At 40.3% G+C, this 27,553-nt stretch overlaps 1 protein-coding gene across 1 annotated transcript; it reads left to right on the top strand.

Moving 5' to 3' along the window:
- The first annotated feature begins 748 nt into the window (after positions 1–748).
- Positions 749–26,073, top strand: NLRC4 (NLR family CARD domain containing 4). The gene is given in 5 exon segments (XM_045979030.1): positions 749–1,037; positions 11,548–11,640; positions 11,643–11,717; positions 22,030–22,089; positions 25,787–26,073. Coding segments are annotated over 5 exon segments (804 nt in total).
- Positions 26,074–27,553: the final 1,480 nt, after the last annotated feature.

Raw genomic sequence — 27,553 nt, 5'->3', positions numbered from 1 at the left:
GATCACAAGTAGGCAGAGAGGCAGGCAGAGAGAGAGGAAGAAGAAGGCTCCCTGCTGAGCAGGGAGCCCGATGCAGGGCTTGATCCCAGGACCCTAGGATCATGACCCGAGCTGAAGGCAGAGGCTTTAACCCACTGAGCCACCCAGGCACCCCTAAACTTTTTTTTATTAAATTGTTTATTCATTTATTTTTTAAGTAGGTTCCACACCTAGCATGGAGCCCAATGCAGGGCTTGAACTCATGACCCCAAAATCAAGACCCTGAGATCAAGAGTTTGAGGCTTAACCAACTGAACCACCTAGGTGCCCCTTAAAGTTTTTATTTTTTAAGTAACCTCTGCACCCAACATGGGGCCACAGACTCATAACTCTGAGATCAAGAGTTGCATGCTCTACCAGCCGAGCTGGCCAGGCACTCCTTTCCTTTAAGCTTGGCTTGTAAATCACCTATGGTGGAAAATTAATTGCATGTTGTCTGTAGGACACCAGTCAGATTTACTCACCCAGTTTCCCATATTCCAACCCTTTCCCACTCTTATTCATAGAATCATAAATTCGAGAGAGACATCAGAGCAAATTTAACTTTCCATATAAAGCAAACATTAACTTCCTAGAGAACCCATGCCAATTAAAGGCTAAGGTACAAGAGGACATATTTCAGAGCATTTATGCAGAAAAGGAATTTATCCAGGATATCAGACATCTCATAGAATCTTCAGGACGCTCCAGTGAGTCACAAAAGGAGGCCATGAAGGCAAGCACAGTAATGTTAGTGCCGGATTGCTCACTTGGAAACCCTACTGTTGCTACCGCTGGGCACAGGCTCCCCAGAACACTGAAACAGGAGCCAATGTGCTGCTGCTGCCCAAAGCTGACTGCCTCTTTGGAGTTTCTCCAGGAAGGCTTTCTCCTTGGCACTGTCTTGGCTCCAAATTGCAGTATCGTGTTGGCCTTCAATCCGCAGGATCCAAGGGAAACATGCTCGCTGACTTCAAGGGAAGCTGTGAGAAAGAGTTTCCGGCTTCTACTCTGGGGATGTGGGTTTCACAATTTAGGAGTCTCCCCCCCCCCCCCCCGCCCCATGTTGGAAGGTGTTCAAGAATTCAAGGAGAGCCAAAAGCGTGACTAATTACCCTAAGGAAGTGCATTTTATCATTGGTCTTCTTTAGCATTTGAATGAACCGCTGACTCCTTGTAAATAACGTTTTTCATAAACATCTGAGACATGCTCCTTCTTCCCTATGCCATGTCTCTGCACTACCTGAACACAGCTATCAAATATTCTTGAAGTTTTTTCTTCTTGCCAAATATCTCCAGTTCTTCCAAATGTTAATTTTAGGACAGGATTTCAGCCCCCTTGAAAATCAAAAAGCAGTCCCCCAGCATTTACGTTCTTCTACTGAACCCTCTCATGTATAGTGTATCTGAATTGATAGTCCAATTATAAGGGCTGAGGGTGGGGAATTTTATATGTATGTATGTGTGTGTGTGTGTGTGTGTGTGTGTGTGTATGTATATATATACATATATATAATGTACAATGTATGTATGTGTGTGTGTGTGTGTGTGTATATAATGTACAATGTAACACAAATTCCTAAGTCAAGAAGGTTTGAACTTCCTTTAGAGAGGCATATTAGGAAGTTGCCAAACATGACTTGGCCCAGTAACTTCCCATCTCTGACCTCACTGGCAAAAGATTAGCACAATTCTAGAATGGTTATTAGAGTTATAAATTACAGGCCACCAGGGAGGAAAGTACTGTGACTTTTTTCCCCTCTTCCCCATTAAACTGGGAGTGAAAAGCATGAGTATCTATCAATGTAAAGTCACAGAATAGTTGCCCTGGTGCGGTGCTTTCTGACGCAGTAGCTCAGCCGATGTGTATGAACAATCCCAGGGAAAACTGAGTTGCCACCATTTTATTGCTAAGAAGCTTGTGACTTGTTTTAGTCACACGATGGAATCCACATTTGAACTCACATCTTTTGGCTTCAGAGTCCTGGGCATTTCCACCATTTTCCACTCCCAGGACAGTAAGGGGTGGAGAGACTGAGAGAAAGAGCAAAAGGGCAAGGGACATAGTTGTTGGAACTTAGCGTGCTGACATTTCTGTAAATTATCTATTCTAAAAGCACTGAAAACACTTGACTGCAAATCCATTTGCAAAGGGAACTTGTGAGGGCCACTTGGAGGATTTGCTTGAATCAAAGTGGATAGAATTGTGTTTATTTTACCATGTATAGCATGGCATTTGTTTCTTGCGCTGTAACAAAATGCCACAAACTGGATAGCTTAAAACAAGAGAAATTTATTTTCTCACATTCTGGAGACCAGAAACCCAAAGTGAGTATCACTGGGCTGAAATCGAGGTGTTGGCAGGACTACACTCCCTCTTGAGGCTCTAGGGGAGAATCTATTTTTTGCCTCTCTTAGCTTTAGGTGGCTGCTGGACTTGCTTGACTCATGGTCACGTGACCCCAGTCTCTGCCCCCAATCACATTGCCTCCTCCTCTTTGATCTCCTCCCTCTCTTTCATTAGGACACTTGTGATTCCATTTAGAGCTCACCCAGATAATTCAGGATTATCTCCCCAACTCAAGATCCTTAATTTAACCACATCTACAAAACTAAAACATTATAAGCTCCAGGGTGAAGAACTGATATATTTGTGTGGCCCACACAAATATACCACATTTCTACATCTCCCCTTTTATCCTGCATTATAGAAGTTGTTATTATAAAAGCAATGGGCGGGGGCACATGGTTGGCTCAGTCGGTTCAAAGCAATGGGTATTTGATACAGAAAATTAGACTATACAGATAAAGAAGAAAAATTAAAATTACCATAATCCAGGCACCTCATTGGCTCAGTGGGTTAAAGCCTCTGCCTTCAGCTCAGGTCATGATCTCAAGGTCCTGGGATCGAGTCCTGCATCGGGCTCTCTGCTCAGTGGGGAGCCTGCTTCCCCCTCTCTCTCTGTCTGCATCTCTGCCTACTTGTAAAATAAATAAACTATTTAAAAAAAAAAAAGAAATACATCTTTTATCACTACCCAGGGCCAGGACACATAAACTATTGAAATAAAACTTTCATGAAAAAAGGCAGTGCATTTTGGAACACCTGAATGGCTCAGTCAGTTAAGCAGCTGCCTTTGGCTCAGGTCATGATCCCAGGGTTCTGGGATCCCAGGGCTCCTTGCTCAGCAGGAAGCCTGCTTCTCTCTCTGCCTCTGCCTGCCTCTAGGCCTGCTTGTGCTCTCTCCCCCTGACAAATGAGTGAATAAAATCTTAACAAAAAAAGTGCATTTTGATAGTTCTAATTCTATTTCATTAAAAATATATATACTGGGGCACATGGCTGGCTCAGCCGGAGGAACATGCAACTCTTGATCTCTGTGTCATGAGTTTGAGCCCCATGCTGAATGTAGAGATTACTTCAGATAAATAAATAAACTTCAAATATATATATATAAACATATTTATATATAAATATATATTTATTTTAATATATATTCATATACATATATTTATATCTATATATTTTATATATTTATACATTTAATATATATTTGTATAAATTATATATTTATATATAAATTTAAGTATTTATATATAATTTATATATAAATTTATTTTTATATATAAATATATAAACTTCAAATATATACATTTGAAATTTATTTTATTAAATAAATGCATATATAAATTTATATATATTAATAACTCACTTAAGTTGCTATCATGACCTGCTAATGAGTTGGCCAATTTGAAAAATTGCCCGAGAAGATACTCTTTCTAGTTTTGATAGCTTTTCTTGCTTCTCTCATCTCTGAAAGCCTCAGATCATTTCGCCTCTCATACAAATGTGCTGGGGCCCAGTTCTTTTCTGATACTGGTTTCTGCTCGAGTTGCTGCTCCTTGTGGGTTTCTGCTCGAGTAAGCGTGATTCTAGCTACCTGGCTGTCTCCAGTTTGGGGCACCTGTTTTCTCCAATTCTCTGACAGATCTAAAAAGAGCTGTTGATTTTCAGTATATTCATTTTACTTTTTACTTGATGTTAGGATGGAATAACAATTTCTCTACATGACAGACCAGAAACTAGAAGTCAAAAGTCTTATTTTAAAATATTTTTAAAATATATTTTAAAATATATTTAAAAATATAAATCAATCAACTGATTTTAAAATGTATATGGAAATGCAAATAATTCTTTTTTTTTAAAGAATTTATTTTTTTAAGAATTTATTTATTTGAGAAGGAGACAGTGCGAGAGAGCACGAGAGGAGAGAAGGTCAGAGGGAGAAGCAGACTCCTTGTGAAGCTGGGAGCTGGATGAGGGATCCTGGGACTCCAGGATCATGACCTGAGCTGAAGGCAGCTGCTTAACCAACTGAGCCACCCAGGCACCCCAATGCAAATAATTCTTTAAAAACAAACAAAATAAAGAGTTATACTACCTGATTTCAAGACTTATTATAAGGATACAATAATCAAGACAGTGTGATATTGGCATAAGAACAGACATATAAATCAATGGAACGGAAGAGAATCTAGGACAATCACAAATTCAATGGGTAACAGATATACTTTTCAATCGATCATGCTCCCAAAATTAGATATCTCTATAGGGAAAAAAAATGAACTTCAACTCCTCATTTTACTTCATGAACAAAAACCTTCCCCCAAAGGATCAATGACCTAAATGTAAAAGCTAAAATTATAAAACTTCTAGAAGCAAACTTAGGTGAAAATCTTTGTGGCTTGTGATAACAAGGACTTTGTAGACAGGACACGAATAGCTTGAATCAAAGAAGAAAAATTAACAAGGTGGAATTCATAAAAAGGAAAATGTTTTGTTTTTCAAAATATGTTAAAAGAATAAAAGGCAACTGTTGTATTAATCATGTTTTCAATTTTTTATATTTTATGGTGCTTTGCTGTCTTGGGAGTTTTGTTAGCTGGGAGAGGCTACCCTTATCAGAGCTAGCTAATTTCTAGGAATAGCAAAAAACTTGTCTGTGAACCTGCCTTTCTTATACAAACCAACCAATCCAAAGACAATATCCCCAACCACGAGTTTTACTAACTCATGCACCAAGTCAGTATTTACCTTGCCTTAAATCACTCCAGAGTCACCACTATGGCCCAGTGTCTGCCAAAATTATTCAAACTATCCAATCCTAAGCTTGCTCAAACTTGCCTACCCTGCCTCACTCATTTCCTCCTATGAAAAGAAAACTGTACTGCAGGATCTGGGCTAAGGTTTCTCCTTTTCTCTTCTGCCTCCTGATCAAGCCCTGTATGATGTGGCATACACTTCTACTGGGGATTTTAAGTAATAAAATTTAATTTACTGGCATTGACCTCTCCATGTTGTCACTCAGTTATCTTTATACATTAACTTCTGGATACAATCAAAACAACCACAGGTTAGGAGAATATACTCATAGTACATATATCTGGCAAACAACTTACATCCCGAATCTATGAAGAACTCTTTTTTTAAAAAGATTTTATTTATTAAAAAAGATTTTATTTATTCATTTGACAGAGAGAGAGAGAGAGAGAGAGAGAACTCTAGCAAAAGAGAGTGGCAGGCAGTGGAAAATGGGCAAAAATCTATACAGATACTTCACAAAAGATTTATGAATGAACAATAAAGTACATGAAAAGATGCTCAACATCATTAAATGAAAATTAAGGTTACATAATGAGAGGGGTGCCTGGGTGACTCAGTTGGCTAAGTGTCTGACTCTTGGTTTTGGCTCAGGTCGTGATCTTGAGGTCGTGGGATGGAGCCCAGCATTGGGCTCTTCACTTAGCGCAGAGTCTGCTTCAGATTCTCTTCACTTAGCGCAGAGTCTGCTTCAGATTCTCTCTCCTTCCGCCCCTCCCCTGCACGCTCTCTCTAATAAATAAATAAAAGCCTTTAAAAAACAAGACAAAACAAAACCCTACATAATGAGATACCACTACCCATTCCTTGGAACTCTTGGAACTGTTGGTTTTACATGTTAGTAGGCATGTAAAGTGGTACAACCACTTTGAAAAATAGTTTGGCACCTTCTATAAAATTAACATACACTTACCATGTATATGACCCAGAAATACCTCTTCTAGGTATTTATCTAAGAGAAATGAAAACATGTCCACAAAGATACTTGTACATGAATGTTCATAGCAGCTTCATTCATTATAGCCAGAAACTCGAAACAAACCAAATGTCAATCAGTAGAATTAATAAGTCAACTGATTTGCTCATACAATGGAATACTGCTCTGTCAAACAAGAACTTAACTACCAATACATGCAAACAACAAGGCAAATCTCAAGTCAAAGGAGCCAGATTCAAGAGTACATACTACGGGGATGCCTGGGTGGCTCACTCAGTTGGGGTCTGCCTTCGGCTGGGTCATGATCCCAGAGTCCTGGGATCAGGTCTCACATCAGGCTCCTTGTTCAATAGGGAGCCTGTTTCTCCCTCTGCCGCTTGGCGCACTCGCTTGTTCTCTCTCTGTCTCTGACAAATAAGTAAATAAAAAATTTTTAAAAAAAGAGTATGTACTATGTTTTCCATTCATATGACTCTCTAGAACAGGCAAAACTAATTCTACTTAAAGAAATCTGATCAATTGTTGTTTTGGTGGGCAATAGGAGGGATGGATTATATAAAGAAACTTTCTGCAATGATGGAAATATTCTAAATTTTGACTGGGGTGTTATTGACTTGGGTCGTACATTGGTCAAACTCCTCGCATTTTATTGTATGCAGTTTATGTATTGTATGTAATTATACCTTAATATAATATTATGTAATAATGTAATAATATAACATAATAATACATATAAAATGTATTATATATAATATAACAAACATATAACACACATATACAAATACATAATATATAAATACAAATATACCATATATGTATGTATTATATGTAATTATACCATAATGAAGTTGATTTTTTAAAAAAGATTTATTTATTTATTTGACAGAGATCACAAGCAGGCAGAGAGATAGGAGGAAGCAGGCTCCCCGCTGAGCAGAGAACCCAAGGCGGGGCTCGATCCCAGGACCCCGGGATCACGATCCGAGCCTAAAGCAGAGGCTTTAACCCGCTGAGCCACCCAGGCGCCCCTGAGGTTGATTTTTAAAAAGATTTTACTTATTTATCTGACAGAGAGACACAGCAGGAGAGGGAACAGAAGCAAGGGAAGTGAGAGAAGGAGAAGCAGGCTTTCCGCTGAGCAGGGAGCCCAATGCCGGGCTAAACTGCATGCCCGAATCTTCACTTGGTAACAATCAGCTGGAGCTTCCTGAGATGTCCCTTCACTCTGTGGACAAGATACGTCATCTCTCTGTGGGCACAGCACTCACCTGTCCTACTTCTTGTAATGACACTAGCTCCCTGGCCCTCGTTGACATTTGAGTTTGTAATCAGTGCTCATTCCTTCTTAGAGCCAGTGCCCTGCCTTCGGCTTCGGTCACAATCCCAGAGTCATGGGATCGAGCCCCACATCTGGCTCCTTGCTCCCTGAGGAGCCTGCTTCTCCCACTCCCTCTCCCTTTCTCTGCTATCCTGCCTGCTTGTGCTCTCTCTGTGTCAAATAAATTTAAAAAGTTATAAAATCCAGTGCCCTATCACTGCTACCCAAGGTTGGTTTCTATTTTTGCCCTCAACATTTCTTCAGAATGTTCCTCGTTCAGCCCTTTCTTTGCTGAATAGTGTTGCACTGCAGGGAGGTGCCACGGTTTATCTCATCATCACCGAAAGACATGTAGCTTATTTCCAGATTGGATAATTATAAATCGAGCTCCTATAAATGTTCGTATGCAGGTTTTGGTGTGAAAATAAGTTTTCTTTTTTTAGAGACAGTGCATGCCCCAGGAGGGGGTGGGGCGGGGATGGAGAGGCAAAGAGGGAGGGAGAGGGAGACAGAGAATCCTAGGCAGGCTTCACACCCAGCACGGAGCTCCACCCTGAGATCATGACCTAAGATCATAACCTGAGCCAAGATCAGGAGTCAAACGCTTAACCAACTGAGCCATCTGGGCCCCCCTGAAAACAAGCTTCCAATTCACTTAGGTAAATACCTAGGGGTGGGATTGCTAAGCTATGGGACAAGTGCTTATTTAACTTTTTAAGAAACATCCAAGCTCTTTTCCAGTTTGTACCCCTTTACATTTCCAATAGCAACATATGAGAGGTTTAGCTGCTCTGAATTCTCACTAGCACTTATTAACCTTTGTGTTTTTATTTTTGTCATTTTACAATTGCCCTACAAGAAGAAAAAAAAAGCAGAAAACTCCTGCTGATGAGGGTGTGGAGCAACTGGAATTCTGGGTGTACTGTTTTCTCATCATACTTAGCTCATAAAAGTTGAAAACTGATCCTGGGCTTGTTTGCCAACTATACACCTCTCTGGCAAAGTGTCTGTTTAAGTTTTCACGCACTTTTTAATTGGGTAATTTATCTTCTTAGTGTCGAGTTTTGAGTGTTCTTTATATATTTTGGATACAGGCCCTTTGTCAGATAAGTGATTTGAAAATATTTTCTCCTAATCTGTAGCAAGTCTTTTCATTCTCCTAATGGTATCTTTCATAGAATAAACATTCTAGATTTAGTTGCAGTCTCTTGTTGTTTGTATGAATCACGCTTTTGGTGTGATTTCTTTTTTTTTTTTTAAAGATTATATTTATTTATTTGACAGGCAGAGATCACAAGTAGGCAGAGGGGCAGGCAGATAGAGAGAGAGGAGGAAGCAGGCTCCCTGCTGAGCAGGGAGCCCGATGTGGGGCTCAATCCCAGGACTCTGGTATCATGACCTGAGCCAAAAGCAGAGGCTTTAACCCACTGAGCCACCCAGGTGCCCCTTGGTGTGATTTCTAAGAACTTTCTGCCTAACCCCAGGTCATAAAGATTTTCTCCCATCTTTTCTTCTTAAATTTTTTTTTAAGTATATTTATGATCCATTAGAGTTAACATTTATGTAAAATACGATGTTTAGATCAAGGTTCATTTTTCTTGCATATGGATATCCAGTTTATTGAAATGATTATTCTTTCATGTTTGATTTGCCTTTGTACTTTCATCCAAAATCATCTGGCTGTAATTATGTGGGTGTATTTCTGGACTCTATACTCTTATTGATTGATCATTTGCCAATACCCTTCTCTATCCTTTGCTAATGTCACATAGTCTTAATAACTGTAGTTTTTTTTAGAGTTTTTTAAACATTTTTTATAAACATAAAATGTATTTTTATCCCCAGGAGTACAGGTCTGTGAATCACCATAGCACATACCCCCCCCAATGTCCATAACCCCACCACCCTCTCCCTCCTCCCTCCCCCCAGCAACGCTCAGTTTGTTTTGTGTTTAGTAACTGTAGTTTTAGAGTAAGTCATAAAACTGAGTAATGTTGTTTCTCCAACTTTATTTTTTTCCAAATTTGTTCTGTGTATTTTCGTTCCTCTGCCTTTCACATTGTTTATAGTATCAAAAAACTCTTCCTGGGATCTTAGTTGGAATTACACTAAATCTATGGACCAATTTAGGGAGAACCAACATCTTTATTTTGTTGAATCTTTCAATCTATGAGTATGATTTATCTTTCATTTAGATTTTCTTTTATTTATCATCATTTTGTAGTTTTCTTTTTTTAATTTTTTATTTATTTTTTAGTTTTATTTTTTTTTAAAGATTTTATTTATTTATTTGACAGACAGAGATCACAAGTAGGCAGAGAGGCAGGCAGAGAGAGAGGAAGGGAAGCAGGCTCCCCACTGAGCAGAGAGCCCAATGTGGGGCTTGATCCCAGGACTCTGGGATCATGACCTGAGCCGAAGGCAGAGGCTTTAACCCACTGAGCCACCCAAGCACCCCCATTTTGTAGTTTTCATCATGTTGATCCTGTATATGTTTTATCAGATTTATATCTAACTTTTTCATTCTTTTGGAGCTATTGTAAATAGAATTTTTAAAAACTGGTTGCCATTCATTTATTGCTACTACATAAAAATGCAATTGATTTTTGTCTGTTGATCTTATACTCTACACATTTGCTATACTCACTTCATGTCACCCCCAGAAATAGCAGGTTTATTCCTTCCTTTCCAATTTGTATTTATTTTATCTTCTTGCCTTATTGCACTGATTATGACTTGCAGTACAGTGTTGTATAGGAGGGTTCAGAGTGAACATCCTCCTTTGTTCCTGATATTAAGAACAAAGCATTCAGACTTTTACCCTTAAGTATAATGTCGAAGGTAGTATTTTTGTAGATGACTTTTATCAGGTTGAGGAAGTTCCCTTCCATTCCTAGGTTGCTGAGAATTCTTATTATGAATGGATGTCAGATGATGTCAAATGTTTTTTCTGCCTCAATATATCCGATCATGCAATTTTTCTTGTTTAGACTGTTAATATTGTGAATTATATGGATTGATTGGCAGATACTGAAACAGCTCTGCATTCCCTGTAAGAAGCCCACTTGGTGGTAGTATAACATTCTTTTTATATATGGCTGGAAACCTTAGTAATATCTTGTTGAGGATTTTTTTTTTCTTGTTGAGGATTTTTGCTTCTATGTTCATAAGTGATATATTGGCCTGAAGTTTTTTTTTATTATTATTATTATTTTTGAAGTTTTCTTTTAATTTTTCCTCTTGGTCTGGGTTTTGTGTCATTTAAGGACATCATAAAAGGGCTGGAAAGTGTTCCCTCCTCTTGTATTTTCTGGAAGTGATTTTGTAGAATTGGTGTTATTTCTTCTTTGAATGGTTGGTAGGATTTGCAAATTAAATTATCTGTGCCAGCAGATTTCTTTTTTGGAAAATTTTAAGCCATAAATTCAATTTCCTCTAAGCACTGAATTAGCTACAGATTTTGATATTTTTATTTTTATTTCTATAGTTTTCAAAATGTCATCTAGTTTTCCTTAATCCATACTTATTTAGAAGTCTACTGTTAAATTTACAAGTCTTTGGAGATTGTTATCTTTCGTTATTATTTTCTAGTCCAATTCCACTGTATTTGGAGAACATGCTTTTAGATAAAGAAGACACCCATCACTGACCTTACTATGGTTTTTCTCATGCTGCTGAGAGAATGACCTTCACATAGGTAACCTTTGTATGGTCCAGGAGATGGGAGAGTGAGTCGAAAGAGGAACAACTCTTTTTGGCTTTTATAACTCAATGTCTCTACAGAAAGAACATGGCAAGATCTCTGTGCAATTGTTCTTTGCCTTCTTTTTTTTCCCCCCCAAGACTTTATTTATTTATTTATTTGACAGACAGAGATCACAAGTAGGCAGAGAGGCAGGCAGAGAGAGAGGAGGAAGCAGACTCCCCACTGAGCAGATCCGCTGAGCAGGGCTGGATCCCAGGACTCTGAGATCATGACCCGAGCCGAAGGCAGCGGCTTTAACTCACTGAGCCATCCAGGAGCCCCTCTTTGCCTTCTTTTCAGTCCACTAATCAATGCATAAATCAAATTAACCTGATGCCCTAATGTATTTCCTTTCCAACTTTTTGCAGCTGAAGTTCTGACAAACCTGAAGAAGATGAGTTTACTTCATACGATGCATTTGTCTGACATTGGGAAGGGAATGGATTACATAGTAAAGTCCTATAAACTGAACCCTGTGACCTTGAAGAAATCCAATTAGTCCCCTGCTGCCTGCCAGCAAATGCTGTGAAAACCCTACGTAACTGTTGCCTGCATTAACTGAATGAGAACAGTGTTAAGAGAACATGTGAGGACACAACAGATGTTGGCGAGGATGCGGAGAAAGGGGAACCCTCCTACACTGTTGGTGGGAATGCAAGCTGGTGCAGCTACTCTGGAAAATCATAGATGTTCCTCAAAAGTTGAAAATAGGAGCTATCCTATGACCCAGCAATTGCACTACTGGGTATTTACCCCAAAGATACAAATGTAGTGATCCAAAGGGGCACCTGCTACCCCAAAGTTTATAGCAGCAATGTCCACTGACAGATGAATGGATAAAGAAGATGTGGTATGCGTATGTGTGTGTGTATATATATATATACATATACATATATATATATATATACATATATATATATATATAAAATGGAGCCACCAAAAAAATGAAATCTTGCCATTTGCAATGACGTGGATGGAACTAGAGGTGGCTCAGTTATTAAGCATCTGCTCTCAGCTTGGGTCATGATCCGAGGGTCCTGGAATCGAGCTCCACTTTGGGCTCCCTGCAGGGAGCCTTCTTCTCCCTCTCCCTCTGCCTACCTGCCTGCTGCTCCCCGTCTTGTGCTCTCTCTGTCAATAAATAAACAAAATCTTTTTTTAAAAATGATCTCACCGATATGTAGAATTTCAGAAACAAGGCAGAGGATCATAGGGGAAGAGAGGAAAAAAATGAAACAAGATTAAGCTAGAGAGACAAACAGTAAGATCATAGGAAACAAACTGAGGGGTGCTGGAGGGGGGCGGTGGAGGGGTAACTGGGTGATGGACATTGGGGAGGATATGTGTTGTACTGAGCACTGGGTATTATATAAGACTGATGAATCATAGACCTATACACCTGAAACCAATAATATATGTTAATTAATTAAATTTAAATAAATAAATAAGTGAAAGAAAATACTGTCCTGCCTTCAGGTTTTTAAGCATTGCATCTATCGTATTAAAGGAAAAACATTCCCATTACCTGACAAGGTATATTATGTTAGGAATTGCTCTTGCTAGCCTTAACTACCTGAAATTCAGCAATGCCTCTCCAATTTTGGGAAATATTTTTAAGGAATGCCTTTTGGGTATTCAAAACATGTAAGGGTAAGTGCAACTTTATCTAAATGGGATCACGGATATCTTAAAGCAACTGAAATTATCCTGGAACAAACAGATCTGTAAATGACAGAAGATTCTACCCAACTCAGGCAGCTGATGGGGGTGGGGCGTCTTCATGCTATCTGTATTCGTCATCGATTTCTATAGAACAGATTAATCACCGCCATACAACAAATATAAATATTATCTCACAATTTCTGTGGGTGAGGAATGTGGGAGCTAAGGGGTTCTGGCTTAGGCTCTGTCATGGGCTTGCAGTCCAGATGGTAGATGGGACTGCTGGAGGATCTGCTTTCAAGGCAGCTCCTCAGTGGGTTGATGGTTTAATGCTGGCTGTTGGTTGAAGGCCTCAGTTTCTCATCCCTGGACCTCCCCATAGGCTGTCTGAGTGTCCTCAAAATATGGCAGCTCACTTCCCTCAGAGCAAGAGATCAAAGAGAGAACCAGTTGGAGGCTAAAATGTCTTTTAGAACCTTGGAGGTTTTAGACAGCCTTGGAGGGTCATTTTTGCTTCATCTATTGGTTACCCAAGTCAGCTCCATCCACTGTGGGGAGTGGTACAATACAGGGGAGTATACAGTAGAAAGCAAGCATCATTGGCGCCATCTTGAAGGGTGACTAACATACTCTCTAACACCCTTGACTTCATTTCCCTCACAGATCGTCCAGAATATATTTGTAGTATACATGTCATGAAACTTAAAATTTAAACCAATTTTAAGAGTACAGTTCTGGGGGCGCCTGGGTGGCTCAGTGGTTTAGGCCGCTGCCTTCGGCCCGGGTCATGATCTCAGGGTCCTGGGATTGAGTCCCGCATTGGGTTCTCTGCTCCGCAGGGAGCCTGCTTCCCTCTCACTCTCTCTCTGCCTGCTTGTGATCTCTCTCTGTCAAATAAATAAATAAATAAATCTTAAAAAAAAAAAGAGTACAGTTCTGTGGTATTAAGTACATTCACATTCTTGAGCAACCACCATCACCTTCCATCTCCAGAACTTTTTCATCTTCCTTGACTGAAATTCTGTACCCGTTAAAAACTAACTCCCCACCAACTTCTTTTTAAAATTTTTTAAAAGATTTTATTTATTTATTTGCCAGAGAGAGAGAGAGAGAGAGAGAGCACAGACAGGCAGAGTGGCAGCAGAGGCAGAGGGAGAAGCAGGCTCCCCGCCGAGCAAGGAGCCCGATGTGGGACTCGATCCCAGGATGCTGGGATCATGACCTGAGCCGAAGGCAGCTGATTAACCAACTGAGCCACCCAGGCATCCCCAACTTCTCTTTTTAAAACCTTTTCTCTTAGAGATGCACATGTCTCTAAGTGCTTAGGATGCTGAGCCTAATAGTGCTTCCCTAACAGTGTTTTCAGTTCTGGATCTTTTCTTCCTCTATTTCCTAACTCTGCCTCCACCTCCTTTACCCACTTCCTTAACCCAGCAAATCCTATAATACTGGGTGTCATTCCCTCCTCTGTTCTGGGTGATACGGGAGGCAGGTGGCTTCTGTGACAGACTAATTAGTTAGCTAATAAATAATCCCTGTCAGGTAACTTCATCCCTTAAACGAGTTGAAAAGGGTGTGTCTTTTCAGGAGGGCCACTGGAGAGTGCGTAGAATTAGAATCAGGGGCACCTGGGTGGCTCAGTCTTTAAGCGGCTGCCTTCCGCTCAGGTCATGATCCCAGCGTCCTGGGTTCGAGCTCCGTGTCAGTCTCCCTGCTCAGTGGGGAGCCTCTTCTCCCCCTCCTTCTGCCTGCTATTTTCCTTATTTGTCCCTATCTCTGTCAGATAAACAAAATCTTAAAAACAGAAAGAATTAGAATCAGGTGTTGGGGAGATATTTTTTAGGCAGACCTTTTAGCATCTTTCAGATCTTTAAGTAGGTATCTGCCTGATTTGCCCACTTCTCAGGCCGGTCAGTGAGAGCAGAGAGGAGATGGGATATTTAATGAAGCAAGAACTGAGCTAGCCAGTAAGTTGCCCTTTGACTTGAGTTGCTTAGTGCCTGATAGCCTCTACATGGAAATGAGAAAAATAAGCTTAACAGAAGGCAGCTGACTCTTGGAAATTTAGCTGCAACAATGTGTCTTCAAATGCAAGTAAAAAAGATATGACAAAATGAACAATCCAATAGGAGTAACTACTTTATTCTCAAAGTGTTTTTAAGAAGAGTTTATGGAATAATCATGACCTCCCTAATAAAAGATAACATTATTCCTCTTTTATAAAGCAGCAGACCCAGAAGGTTGTCGTACTACACAGCAGGGAAAGGGTTGGGGACAGAAGAGGAGGAGTTGATGGCGTGGGAAGGGGGAGTAGATGCTGCCACTGCTCCCCTCCAGCTGTTTCCTCCACTTCGCAGAGGTGAAAACAGCAGTCTGCTTGTGCTTGAGGCATAAGCTGAAGAGGGAAAGCCAAACGTTCTCTCTTTGGTCCCTATCAGCTGATGAGACGGCTGTTTAGAGGCTCCATCTTTATAAAGTGGTCCAGTGCACCGGTTTTGGGGTCAGACTTGCCCACCCTTTCCACTTGATAGGTGGATGACCTGAGCATCTTAAAAAGTCTCTAACCCTCAGTCTGCTCATCTGTCAAAGGAGAGTCACTATAATACCAACCATATAAATAGTTACTGTGCTAATCAGTAATTAAACTAATGCATAGAAAGAAGTTCAACATTGACCTACTGTAAATGCTCAATGAATGGTACTGTTATTTTCGTCTGTTGGTTTCAAAGGGAACCAAATACTAGGTTTATCTTCCTTTTGAAGAGAACATTTCTCATCTTGCAAAATAAGTAAAATTTATAAAAGTAAAACCTGCTCACTTTGTGTATAAGACTCTTCACAACAAAACCTCAGCTTACCTTCCTCTCCACCTTCATCTTTGTTTTTTTAAGATTCTATTTATTTGACAGACAGAGATCACAAGTAGGCAGAGAGGTAGGCAGAGAGAGAGGGGGAAGCAGGCTTCCCGCTGAGCAGAGAGCCCAATGCGGGGCTCGATCCCAGGACCCTGAGATCATGACCTGAGCCGAAGGCAGAGGTTTTAACCCACTGAGCCACCCAGGCGCCCCTCCACCTTTATTTTCTGCCATGCCTCCTTCCCTACATGAGGTTCCACCCTCATGGACTTCTTGCTGTTTCCCCAAAATGCCTTTGTACATGCATTTCCTCTAGAATGTCCTTTACCTTCTCTTATGGTCCCTTTAAGACCTAACTTAAGGGGCGTCTGGGTGGCTCAGTGGGTTAACCCGCTGCCTTCGGCTCAGGTCATGATCTCAGGGTCCTGGGATCAAGTCCCGCATTGGGCTCTCTGCTCAGCAGGGAGCCTGCTTCCTCCTCTCTCTCTGCCTGCCTCTCTGCCTAATTGTGATTTCTCTCTGTCAAATAAATAAATAAAATCTTAAAAAAAAAAAAGACCTAACTTAAATATCTCCTCCTAGGTCATATATTCTCCATATGCCCTCTCCTCCATACTCCCATATGTAACTTAGCCTCTTGTCTAGAGTGTTTTAAGCTTTATTTTTACTATGACCCTCCATTAAAAATACATTTTATCTCACGATCTAATATTAATACATACATACACATTAAAAAATTTCATAGAAAGTAATTATCTTGTGCTCTGTGTGACAATCTGTTATTTTCTATTCGTTTTGTCCTATTTCACTTTAAACAGATGCTGATTGCAACCCATTAAATGTGTTTCCTGTTCCTCTAAAGGAGGGTACACCCTGCAGCTTAGGAAAAACAGTACCCTAATCCACATCCCACCAGGATGTCAGCCTAGATCCGGGGCTTGTTTCCATGGTCACTTCTGGCTCTGACTGCTCCCGGGTGTCTCTGGATTTGGGTCTCCTTGCCTTCTGCAGTGGTTCCTTTCCCCTTCTCCAAGTGATTTGGATGGGGAGAACAGTCACTTGTCACTGTCTACAAGAAGGCTCCCGTATAATTGTGGATATAGCAAGTCTACTGAGTGCTTGTGGGTAATTGTGAAGGATAATTGTGACAGTTCTGAGCAGCAGATTAGTTAAAGGTAACATTGGCACTTCCAAGCTCTGAAAGAGATGTTGAACTGTTTCTGCCAGTTTAGGCTGCAGCTGCTGGTCAGTCGCCATCCATCTCCATCTCTTATGGCCTCTTGTGGACTTACGGCTGTGACACTCTCACAGCCCCCAGTACCACAAGCCAATTTAGGCATTAACATTTTGGGGGGGGAGTGGTTTGTGATTTTATTTTTTATTTATTTTTAAAGATTTTATTTTATTTGACAGAGATCACAAGTAGGCAGAGAGGCAGAGAGAGAGAGGAAGAGAAACAGGCTCCGCTGAGCAGAGAGCCCGATGTGGGGCTCTATCCCAGGGGACCCTGAGATCATGACCTGAGCCAAAGGCAGAGGCTTTAACCCACTGAGCCACCCAGGCGCCCCTATTTTTTATTTTTTAATTAACATATAACGTATTATTAGCCCCAGGGATACAGGTCTGTGAATCACCAGGTTTACACACTTCACACAGGCATTAACATTTAATGATGGGCATGTGTGATAGACACCACAGTGGAATGAAGAAAGTGTAATGAGAGACAGATTCTCTAATTAAAGAAAGACTACCTGATGAGATGCAGGGAGAAAATGAGATGTGGATGCGAGGTGTGAAATTAGATACAGTAGAGTTGGGATGTACTTTCCAGGCAAAATTCTAAGCCTAGGTTGTCCTTAAACTTCCACTTTTTCTGTGCCTATACTCAGGATACGGGGGAACATCACCTAATTTGGCAGATAGGTATGCTACAAATTCACAGTGACAAATTTCAACAAAAATATTTAGAACTGAATGGTAAGAAAATGCTATGTACCAAAACTTGTGGCATGTAGCAAAAGTAGGACTTGAATAAAATTCTCATAGCCTTAAGTATTTATGTTAGAGAAGACTGAAGATAAATAAGTTTCTAATTTAAGAAGCCAGAAAAACATCAGAGTAAACCCCAGGATAGTAAACATAAGAAAGTAAGTCAATGACACAGAAAATTAAAATACACTAAAAAAGAGGAATAAAGCTTGAAGTTGATTCTTTAGAAGGAGTAATAGAATAAACAAAAGTCAAGCAAGACTGAAACACTTGGCTGGCTCCGTCTGTAGAACATGTGACTCTCGACCTTGGGGTAGTGAGTTGAAGTCCCATGCAGAGTTTCCTTTAAAAAAAAAAAAAGTCAAGCAAGACTGCTCAAGAAAAGATAGAGTGACATAAATAATTTCATTAGTCAAAATGGACACAGGCACATGAATGTTTGTTGTAGCTTTATTCATTATCACTAAAACCTGGAAGCAATGGAGATGTCCTTCAATAGGTGAATGGATAAACAAACTGTGGTATAGCCATAAATTGTATATTATTCAGTGGTAAGGTAAGAAGATACAAGCTACGAAGCCGTGAAAAGCCATAGAAGAAACTAAAATACATATTGCTAAGTGAAAGAAGCAAGTCTGAAAAGGCCACAAAAGGTATGAATCCAATTATATGACATTTCTGAAAAGGCAAAGCTGTTGAGATAGTAAAAAGTTCAGTGACTGTGGGCATTTACCCAAAGAAAAGAAAAACACTAATTTGGACAGATACATGCACCTCTAGGCCTATTGCAGCATTTTTTTACAAAAGCCAAGATATGGGAGCAACCCAAGTGTCTACTGATGGATGAATGAATAAAGATGGGGTATATATACACTGTGGAATATTACTCAGCTACAAAAAAGAACGAAATCTTGCCATTTGCAATATGGACGGACCTACAAGGTATTATGCTAACTGAAATAAGTCTGAGAAACAAAAATACTGAAAAATAAAATAAAAATCTGAAAAATAAAACAAACAACAACAAAATTAGAAACACAGTCATAAATACAGGGAACTGGTAGTTATTATGAGAGGGGAGTCAGGGGGGAGGATAGGTGAAATAGGTGAAGGGGATTTAGAGGAACAAATTTCAAGTTATAAAATAAAAAGTCACTGGGGCGCTTGGGTGGCTCAGTGGATTAAGCCGCTGCCTTCGGCTCAGGTTATGATCTCAGGGTCCTGGGATCGAGCCCCGCATCGGGCTCTCTGCTCCGCAGGGAGCCTGCTTCCTCCTCTCTCTGCCTGCCTCTCTGCCTACTTGTGATCTCTCTCTCTGCCAAGTAAATAAATAAAATCTTTAAAAATAAATAAAAAATAAATAAAAAATAAAAAATAAAAAAATAAAAAAATAAAAAAAATAAAAAGTCACAGAGATGAAAAGTACAGCGTGGGGAATACAGTCAGTTATAGGTGACAAAGGGTAACTACTCTCGTCATGAGGAGCATTGCGCAATGTATATAGTTGTCAAATCACTAGGTTGTACACCTGAAATATAATATAATATAATATAATATAATACATTGTCAGCTATACTTTAATTTCAAAAAGTTCCATGGTTGTCAGGAGCTCAGGAGGAGGGGAGAAAGGGTTGAACAGGTACAGCACTGAGCATTCTTTTAGGACAGTTCAAATATCCTGCATGATACTGTAACTATGCATATATGACACTCTTCATTTGTTGAACCCCACAGAACTCTGTAGTGCAAAGAGTGAGTCTTAATGTATGCAAAGTAAGCCATCATTTAGGGGGTGCCTGGCTGGCTCAGTCAGAAGAGCATGCGACTCTCAATCCCAGGGTCATGAGTTTGTGGCCCACATTGGGTGTAGAGATTACTAAAAAAAAAAAAAAAACAAAAAAAAACAACTTAAAAAAATCATTTAGGGGTGTCTGGGTGGCTCAGCTGGTTAAGCATCTGCCTTTGGTTCACATCATGATCCCAGTCCCGGGATCAGGCCTCACTTAGCATCGGCCTCCTTGCTCTGGGGGGAGCTCCTCTCTCTCCCTCTGCCTGCAGCTCCCCCTGCTTGTGCTCTCTCTGTCAAATAAATAAATAAAATCTTTAGAAAAATCATTTAGGAGGTCTGGGAAACCTGAAGATGGAATGAAGAATGCAGAATATTCTTTTTTTTTTTTTTTAAAGAATGCAGAATATTCTAGCTACAATCTCACTAGGGGATGAGCGAAAAGAATGCTGCCCTAAATAACTTTGGAAATGAGTGGTCTGTAAAACTAAAGACAAAATAAACTGTACATAATAAGTGCTATACTCTAACTGATAAAGTTATATTCAGTTGGGGTACAAGTTAACAATTTTGATACTGCTAGATACATTTACACTGGAATAATTAAGTAAAAGGATGGCAGATGGTGGAAGCTGGGTTTTTCATTGCTGGAGTAGGAATTTATAGCAAGAGGAGGAGGTTGGAAAATCCATGTGGTATAAATTAGAATTGGAGACATCAGTATGGACTCATTTCATGTTTACTTAATATCTATGGTCACATATATACCATGAGATAATAGAAAAGAAATATTGGTCTCTTACACCAGTTCCTGGTACAATGCCTGAAACCTCTGTAAGTTCCTAGGTGATAAGAGCACTAGGAGCATCTTTTGTTCCAATGCAGTGACTCTAGGTGGGCTCCTGATGGCTCCTGGATAGGGCCTGGTCACAGAGACACCAAGCCATGATTAGAAGCTTGGAATTTTCATTCTCACCCCTCATCCTCCAAAGAACAGAGAGGGGCTAGAAACTGAGTCAACAGTTGATCATGCCTACTTGAGGAAGCCTTCAAAAACCCCAACAGCACAGGGTTAAGAGAACTTCCAGGTTGGCAAATCCATGCTGGGAGGATGGCACACCCCAAACTCCATGGGGACAGATGCTCCTGGGATCCTCCCAGACCTTGCCTTAGGTTAACTCTTCATCTGGCTGTTCATCTGTATTCTTCAATAAACTGGCAAATGTGATTCCTGGAGTTCTGTAGCCGCTCTAGAAAAGTAATCGAATCTGAGGAGGGAACATGGGATCCTCCAATTTGTAGCTTAATCAGACAGAAATTGTGGATAACCCAGGGACTACCACTTATGATTGGCATCTGAAGTGGGATGGAAGAAGTCTAATGGGACTGAGCCCTTGGCCTATGAAACTGGACAAGGCTTCCAGGCTGATAGTGCTAGAATTAACTTGCACGACATACTCCTACTGTCACAGAATTGCATGATGTGGGGAAAAGCTTTCACACACTTGATGACCGGAAGTGTCTGAGTGTTCTGTATGCATAGTTAAAGGAGACACACGGGGAGGAATGGGAGCTGGCATGAATGGAGTTTTTCTTACATGTGTACATACACATATTCTTTGCTCTGTTAGCTGAGAGGACTTAGAAGCAATGACACCTCGGAAGCAAGAAGCCCTCACTGTACCCAGATTTTGGATTCTAATACCATTCTCTAATAAAGGGAACCAAAGGGGACACCTGAGTGGCTCAGTCAGTTAAACATCTGCCTTCGGCTCAGGTCATGATCCCTGGGTCCTGGGATTGAGTCCCACATTGGGTTCCTTGCTCAGCGGGGAGCCTGCTTCTCCCACTGCCCCTCCCCCTGCTCTCTCTCTGACAAATAAATAAAATCTTAAAAAAAAAAAAAAGGGAACCAGGACACTTGACAAAATGGCTAATTCTAGGACTAGGGCCGGAAATGTATAAGCTTAGAGCATCCCATAGTGCCACAAAAGTAAGGAAGGGCTCAAAACAAAGAATCAAACGAAAGACACCCACAGTAATAGGAGGAAGTCAGTGACACAGAAACCAACTGAAAGAGCTCACAGTAAAGCTGAGCAACTGGAACAATAAAATAAATAAAGTAGCATTGGATTATATCCCAAAGCATAAAATAAACATCCATGAATCCATACTGACATAAATTATTGAATAAATGAACAAATAGTGGGGGAGATAAATCTCCTATGCAAAGCTGCAAATAATTATGTAGATAACTTTGCCCACAAGAAAGTGGAGCCTAACTCCAACTACCTAAGTGTAGACTGCCCATAGTGACTTCCTCAGTGTTGGTATAGACATTTCACTGAGGATAAAAGGAACACCACCTTAGCCAGGTGATCAAGGTCATCATTAGCATTGACAGACTGTGTTGATAGTATGTACCCTGGACATATTAGGAAAATGATACTTTACGCTTCCGTGATCTTCCTCTCCCAACTGCAAAACCCCAATCTAATCAGAAAAACATCAGACAAGTCCTACAAAATACCTGACCAATACTCCTCAAAACTGTCCAGGTAATCGAAAACAAGAAGAATCTGAGAAATTGCCACAAGACAAGAGGTTCTATGAGGAATGTAAGGATACATGATGATTAAATGTAATGTGGTATCTTGGATGGAATCTTGGAACAGAAAAAGGACACTGGTAAAAACTAAAGAAATCTCAATACACTACAGACTTAATCAGGTATCAGTACCGGTTTTGTTTTTTTTTTAAAGATTTTTACTTATTTATTTGACAGAGTGAGGGAGAGACAGAGCACAAGCAGGGGGAGTGGGAAAGGGAGAAGCAGGCTCCCCACTGAGCAGCGAGCCCAATGTGGGGCTTGATCCCAAAGCTCTGGGGTCATGACCTGAGCTGAAGGCAGACACTTAACTGACTTAGCCATTCAGGCGCCCCATCAGTACCGGTTTATTAATTGCAGTGAATATGCCATGTAAATATAAGATATTAATAATAGCATAAGCTGGGGGGAAGTGTACAGCAACTCTGTGTACTATGTTTGCAATTTCCCCATAAATCTAAAACTGTTCTAAAAAAAGAGAGTTTGTTTAAAACATCAAAGGCAAGGGTGCCTGAGTCGTGCAACTGGGTTAAGCATGTGACTCCTGGTTTTGGCTCAGGTCACGATCTTAGGGATCTTAGGGATGGACCCCTGCATCAGGCTCTAAGCTCAGCATGGAATCTGAGACTCTCTCTTCCCTGCCCCTCCCACCCCACTCTCTCCCTAAAGTTAACAAATACATCTTTTTACAAAGGTCAAAGGCAAAAAAGGAGTCATATTCTAGATTAATCAGAAATTTAAAAGATATGGAAATCCATCAACTGTAATACCAAAAAAATTGAAACAAAGAAGACATGTTTTTAGAAAAATAGAATTTCCCGAACTGATTTAAGAATTGAAGGGTCAGGGGTGGGAGGTTGGGGGAACAGGTGGTGGGTAATGGAGAGGGCACGTTTTGCATGGAGCACTGGGTGTTGTGCAAAAAGAATGAATACTGTTACGCTGAAAAAATAAATAAAATGAGAAAAAAAAAAAAAAAAGAATTAGGAGAAAATCAGGGCACCCGGGTGGCTCAGTCAGTTATGTGTCTGGCTTTGGCTCAGGTCATGATCTCAAGGTCCTGGGATGGCTCCCTACTCAGTGGGGAGTCTGCTTCTTTCCCTCTCTTTCTGCCTCCCTTCTTCATGCTATCTCTCTCTCTAAAAAAAAAAAAAAAAAAGATTTAAATAAATGCATCAAAGATATAAATGTAGGAGCTGAAACGAAAAATTTTGAAGAAAATCTAGAAGTAAATCTTCATGACTTCAGGCTAGGCAAAATCTTAGATATGACAAGCAAACACCAATAAGAAATAAGTTGGACTTTATCAAGATTATAAACTGTTGTGCTTTAAAGGGCACAGGCAAGAAAGTGAAAAAAGAACCCAGAGAAAGGCAGAAGAGTTTTACACGATGGCAATTCATGTATCTGACAAAAGACTACCGTCTAGGTAAAGAACTCTTACAACTCACTGATATAAACATAAATAACTCAATTTTTTAAGTAGGCAAAGGTTCTGAACAGACATTTCTCCAAAGAATATATATAGCCATAAAAGATTCTTTTTTTTTTTTTTTTTTTTTTAAAGATTTTATTTATTAATTTTGACAGAGAGAGATCACAAGTAGGCAGAGAGGCAGGCAGAGAGAGTGAGAGGGAAGCAGGCTCCCTTCAGTGCAGAGAGCCCGACGTGGGACTCGATCCCAGGACCCTGAGATCATGACCTGAGCCGAAGGCAGCGGCTTAAACCACTGAGCCACCCAGGCGCCCTAGCCATAAAAGATTCTTAATCATAGGAAACAAAGTGAGGGTTGATGGCAGGGGAGATGTGGTAACTGGAGGATGGACATTAAGAGAGGGCATGTAGGGGCGCCTGGGTGGCTCAGTGGGTTAAACCGCTGCCTTCGGCTCAGGTCATGATCTCAGGGTCCTGGGATCGAGTCCCGCATCGGGCTCTCTGCTCGGCAGCGAGCCTGCTTCTCTCTCTCTCTCTCTCTCTCTCTGCCTGCCTCTCTGTCTACTTGTGATCTCTCGCTGTCAAATAAATAAATAAAATCTTTAAAAAAAAAAAAAAGAGAGAGGGCATGTAATCTAATGAGCACTGGGTGTTATATAAGACTGATGAATCACTGAACTCTACCTCTGAAATGAATAATATATGTTAATTGAATTTAAATTAAAAAAAAAATCACCTGCAAATGTGTGTGTGTGTGTGTGTGTGTACCGTCAATAAGCCAGAAAGGATGCTCAAAATCATCAGGCATCAGGGAAATGCAAATCAAAGCCATGATGAAACCCCTCTTCCCAACCACTAGGAATGTTTATAATAAAAAGGACAGATGAATAACAAGTGTTAACAAGGTCTTGGACAAATTAGAACCCTTATATCCTGGTGGTTGGAGTGTAAAATAATGCAGCGCTTTAAAAAAAAATCTGGCTTTAAATTCTTTGTTAAATTCCTTTGAGGTGGCAAAACCTCCTGCTAATAGAGGAGAAAAGCTGCCCTTTAGGGAAGAAGCCTTACATAGACACAAGAGATGTGGCTGAGTGCATTCCATGCTGGGAAGCACATGGAAAAGAGGCAGAGGCTGAAAGGATATAAACATGAGTCCGAGAGAGCAGGGCGAAAACTGCTTACAACCAATAAAGATGGGCTCCTTATGGGAAGGAGGAAGAGAAGAAAGAGGCCCTAGGTATGAGTTAGGTTAGGCACGAGCTTAAGCTGGTATAACAGGAGACCCTCCCACACCATGACTTACAGAAGACAGAACTTTATTTCCCTCTTCTGTAACAGTCCAGTAGTGAGCAGTCCAAGCAGGTAGGTGATGTTCTGTGCAAGCTTTCACACTGAGAAACCTACTTTTTGGACCCCTCCATTCCTTAGGCTATTGTCTTGGACTTCATGCCTAGGGTATCCATCTTCCCTTTGCAGGAGTGCCCTATTCTGAAAGGAATGGAGGAAGTTCCATTAGGGAGCATTAAAAAAAGACAACCCCCAAAACCCGGGTCTGAAAGAGGCTCACTTACTCAAGTTTACAGTTAGGAACACACCATACCCAAGAAACAATAGTTAGTGTTTGCTTCTCAAGAAGAGGAAATGATCTAAGGTTGATGAAGTCTCACTCCAGTTTTGAAAAACTGTGACAAATATTTAACAGCATCTCTTACATCTCAATTTCAAAGTCATCTTCCATTTCCTGGAGGAATCAGAAAAAGTAAAAAAATATATAATTGGCTTATATTGGTCTGCTATACTGGTACCAATTACTATCTATCAGATTTTCTTACACTTTAGGAAAAATATAACTTGTAAATATAATGGAGCAGACTCACAATCATTGCACTATCTAGAGAGAATTCTAGGATTTCTTTAAGCAAAACACAGTCCAAACATAGCTATTTCTCTTTAAAAAGAAAATTGTTTCACTTCCAACTAACATACTTACTTCTACTTTTTCATCCAGGTACATTTTTTTAAAATCAGATCCTGGAATACTAGGCAGGCCCACTTTTTTTTTTTTTTAACGATTTTATTTATTTATTTGACAGAGAGAGATCACAAGTAGATGGAGAGGCAGGCAGAGAGAGAGAGAGAGAGAGGGAAGCAGGCTCCCTGCTGAGCAGAGAGCCCGACGCGGGACTCGATCCCAGGACCCTGAGATCATGACCTGAGCCGAAGGCAGCGGCTTAACCCACTGAGCCACCCAGGCGCCCCTCCAGGTACATTTTTGAAAAGAAACATTTGAAAAACTTTCAGCAGTTGGATTTGGCAGGAAACTATATGAGCAGTGATAGATCGCTTGCTTTCATGAATGTATTTCAGAATCTTAAGCGATTAGTTTAGTTTTTTTTTAACCTCAGTACTACAAGATTTTTGCCTGGTACAGCATTAGTCACAAAACTTAGCCATGTGTTATCAAAGTTAACTTGTGTGCAAAAAGCTAGGCATGTTGCGTGGCAGTCTGATGGTGACGATTTTAGTGTTATTAAAGGTGCTTTTAAACTAGTAACTTAGGGGCACCTGGGTGGCTCAGTCGTTAAGCATCTGCTTTTGGCTCAGGTCATGATCCCAGGGTCCTGGGATCAAGCCCCACATCGGTGTCTCCCTGCTCAGCGGGAAGCCTATTCCTCCCTCTCCCACTTCCCTTGCTTGTGTTCCCTCTCTCGCTGTGTCTCTGTCTGCCAAATAAGTATATAAAATCTTAAAAAAAAAAACAAACTAGTAAAGGCCATCATGAGCCCATGAATGCTCTGGGTAACCCATTACTTTTAGCCTGGTGACTTAATAATCTTTGCTCATCCAGTGCAAGAGACTGAAAGTATGGGGCTATCCATTATATAACCTAAAAATGATCCTTTCTCAACAGTGTCTGACTAACTTACCCTTTCCAAACTTTTTCTTCCTTTCCTGATAACAGAATGATGTGTGACATCATGACCTCTAGCTGGCCTTTTCCATGGAAATTTACTTCCTTAGTTTCATCATTCAGAAAAAAAAAAAAAAAAGGAGGAGGATGCCAGGAAAATAAGACCAAAGAAGAGGAGGAAGTGGGAGGGAGTTCCATCTGACAACATGAGCAATAGTTCTTTTTTTTTTTTTTTTAACATGTGCAATAGTTCTATAGGTCTGTGTCTTATCACAAGTATGATTACTAGGTCCTTGAAGGGATCATTTGTTTATCCTTATGTTCCCTTTGGTCTCAAGAATAGGTCACAAAAATTGATATACTGTGTGAACATTTACTTAGCACAGTGCCCGGCATGTACTGGATGCTCAATAAGTACTTGCTGAATAAAACGAAATGACCAATAAATAGCTATTGAATAAAGAAACAAGGCAAAATTATTTAACATCAGAGAGAAAAACCCCTGTATGTCTTTATTCAAACAGTGTGGTTCAAACAATTTGGAATGTAAAAAGAATTTCCTTTCCACTAAGAAGTGGATTAGACTCCCAAAAAGATCAGCATACCTTAGTCAAGCAAAAAATTGGCAGTTTACAAGCAACTAAATCAGAGGCTTGAAACTCAGGACCCCTCCATTTGCTGATACATGTATGTAATTCCAACTGTATCTTCGGAGACTTAAGGAGGAAAGAAAAATGTAGCCCATTCTTCTGTATCCTAGGAAGCTAAGGGTACCCCGTCCTAAACTTTCCTCCAACACCCTCCAAAATAATCCTTCCCCACAAAGAAAGATGTCTAAGAAAAATCTGTTTGATCTTAACAGATTTAACTCAAGGCAAGTCTGAAATAAACAAAAACCTAAATGGTAATAGCCTGCAGTTCACCTTCTCGATTCTCATGGCACCTCAAATTAATGGCTTGGGTGTTGGTGTAGGTAACACTTGGCCTGTATGCTGAGGTAGTCACTGGAAGGGCGTTCTGGGAACAATACTGTTTAGCAAATGGGCATAGTTTGTAGATTTAGTCGTAAAATTGTAGAGCTGATAGTTCACAGATCAACTAATTCATTCCCCACCCTAACTTTACAGA

Source organism: Meles meles, chromosome 15 (genome assembly GCF_922984935.1).
Source record: "Meles meles chromosome 15, mMelMel3.1 paternal haplotype, whole genome shotgun sequence".
In the NCBI taxonomy this organism is placed as follows: domain Eukaryota; kingdom Metazoa; phylum Chordata; class Mammalia; order Carnivora; family Mustelidae; genus Meles; species Meles meles.
Note: the sequence above shows the minus strand (reverse complement) of the source record. Positions and strands in the feature narration are given on the sequence as shown.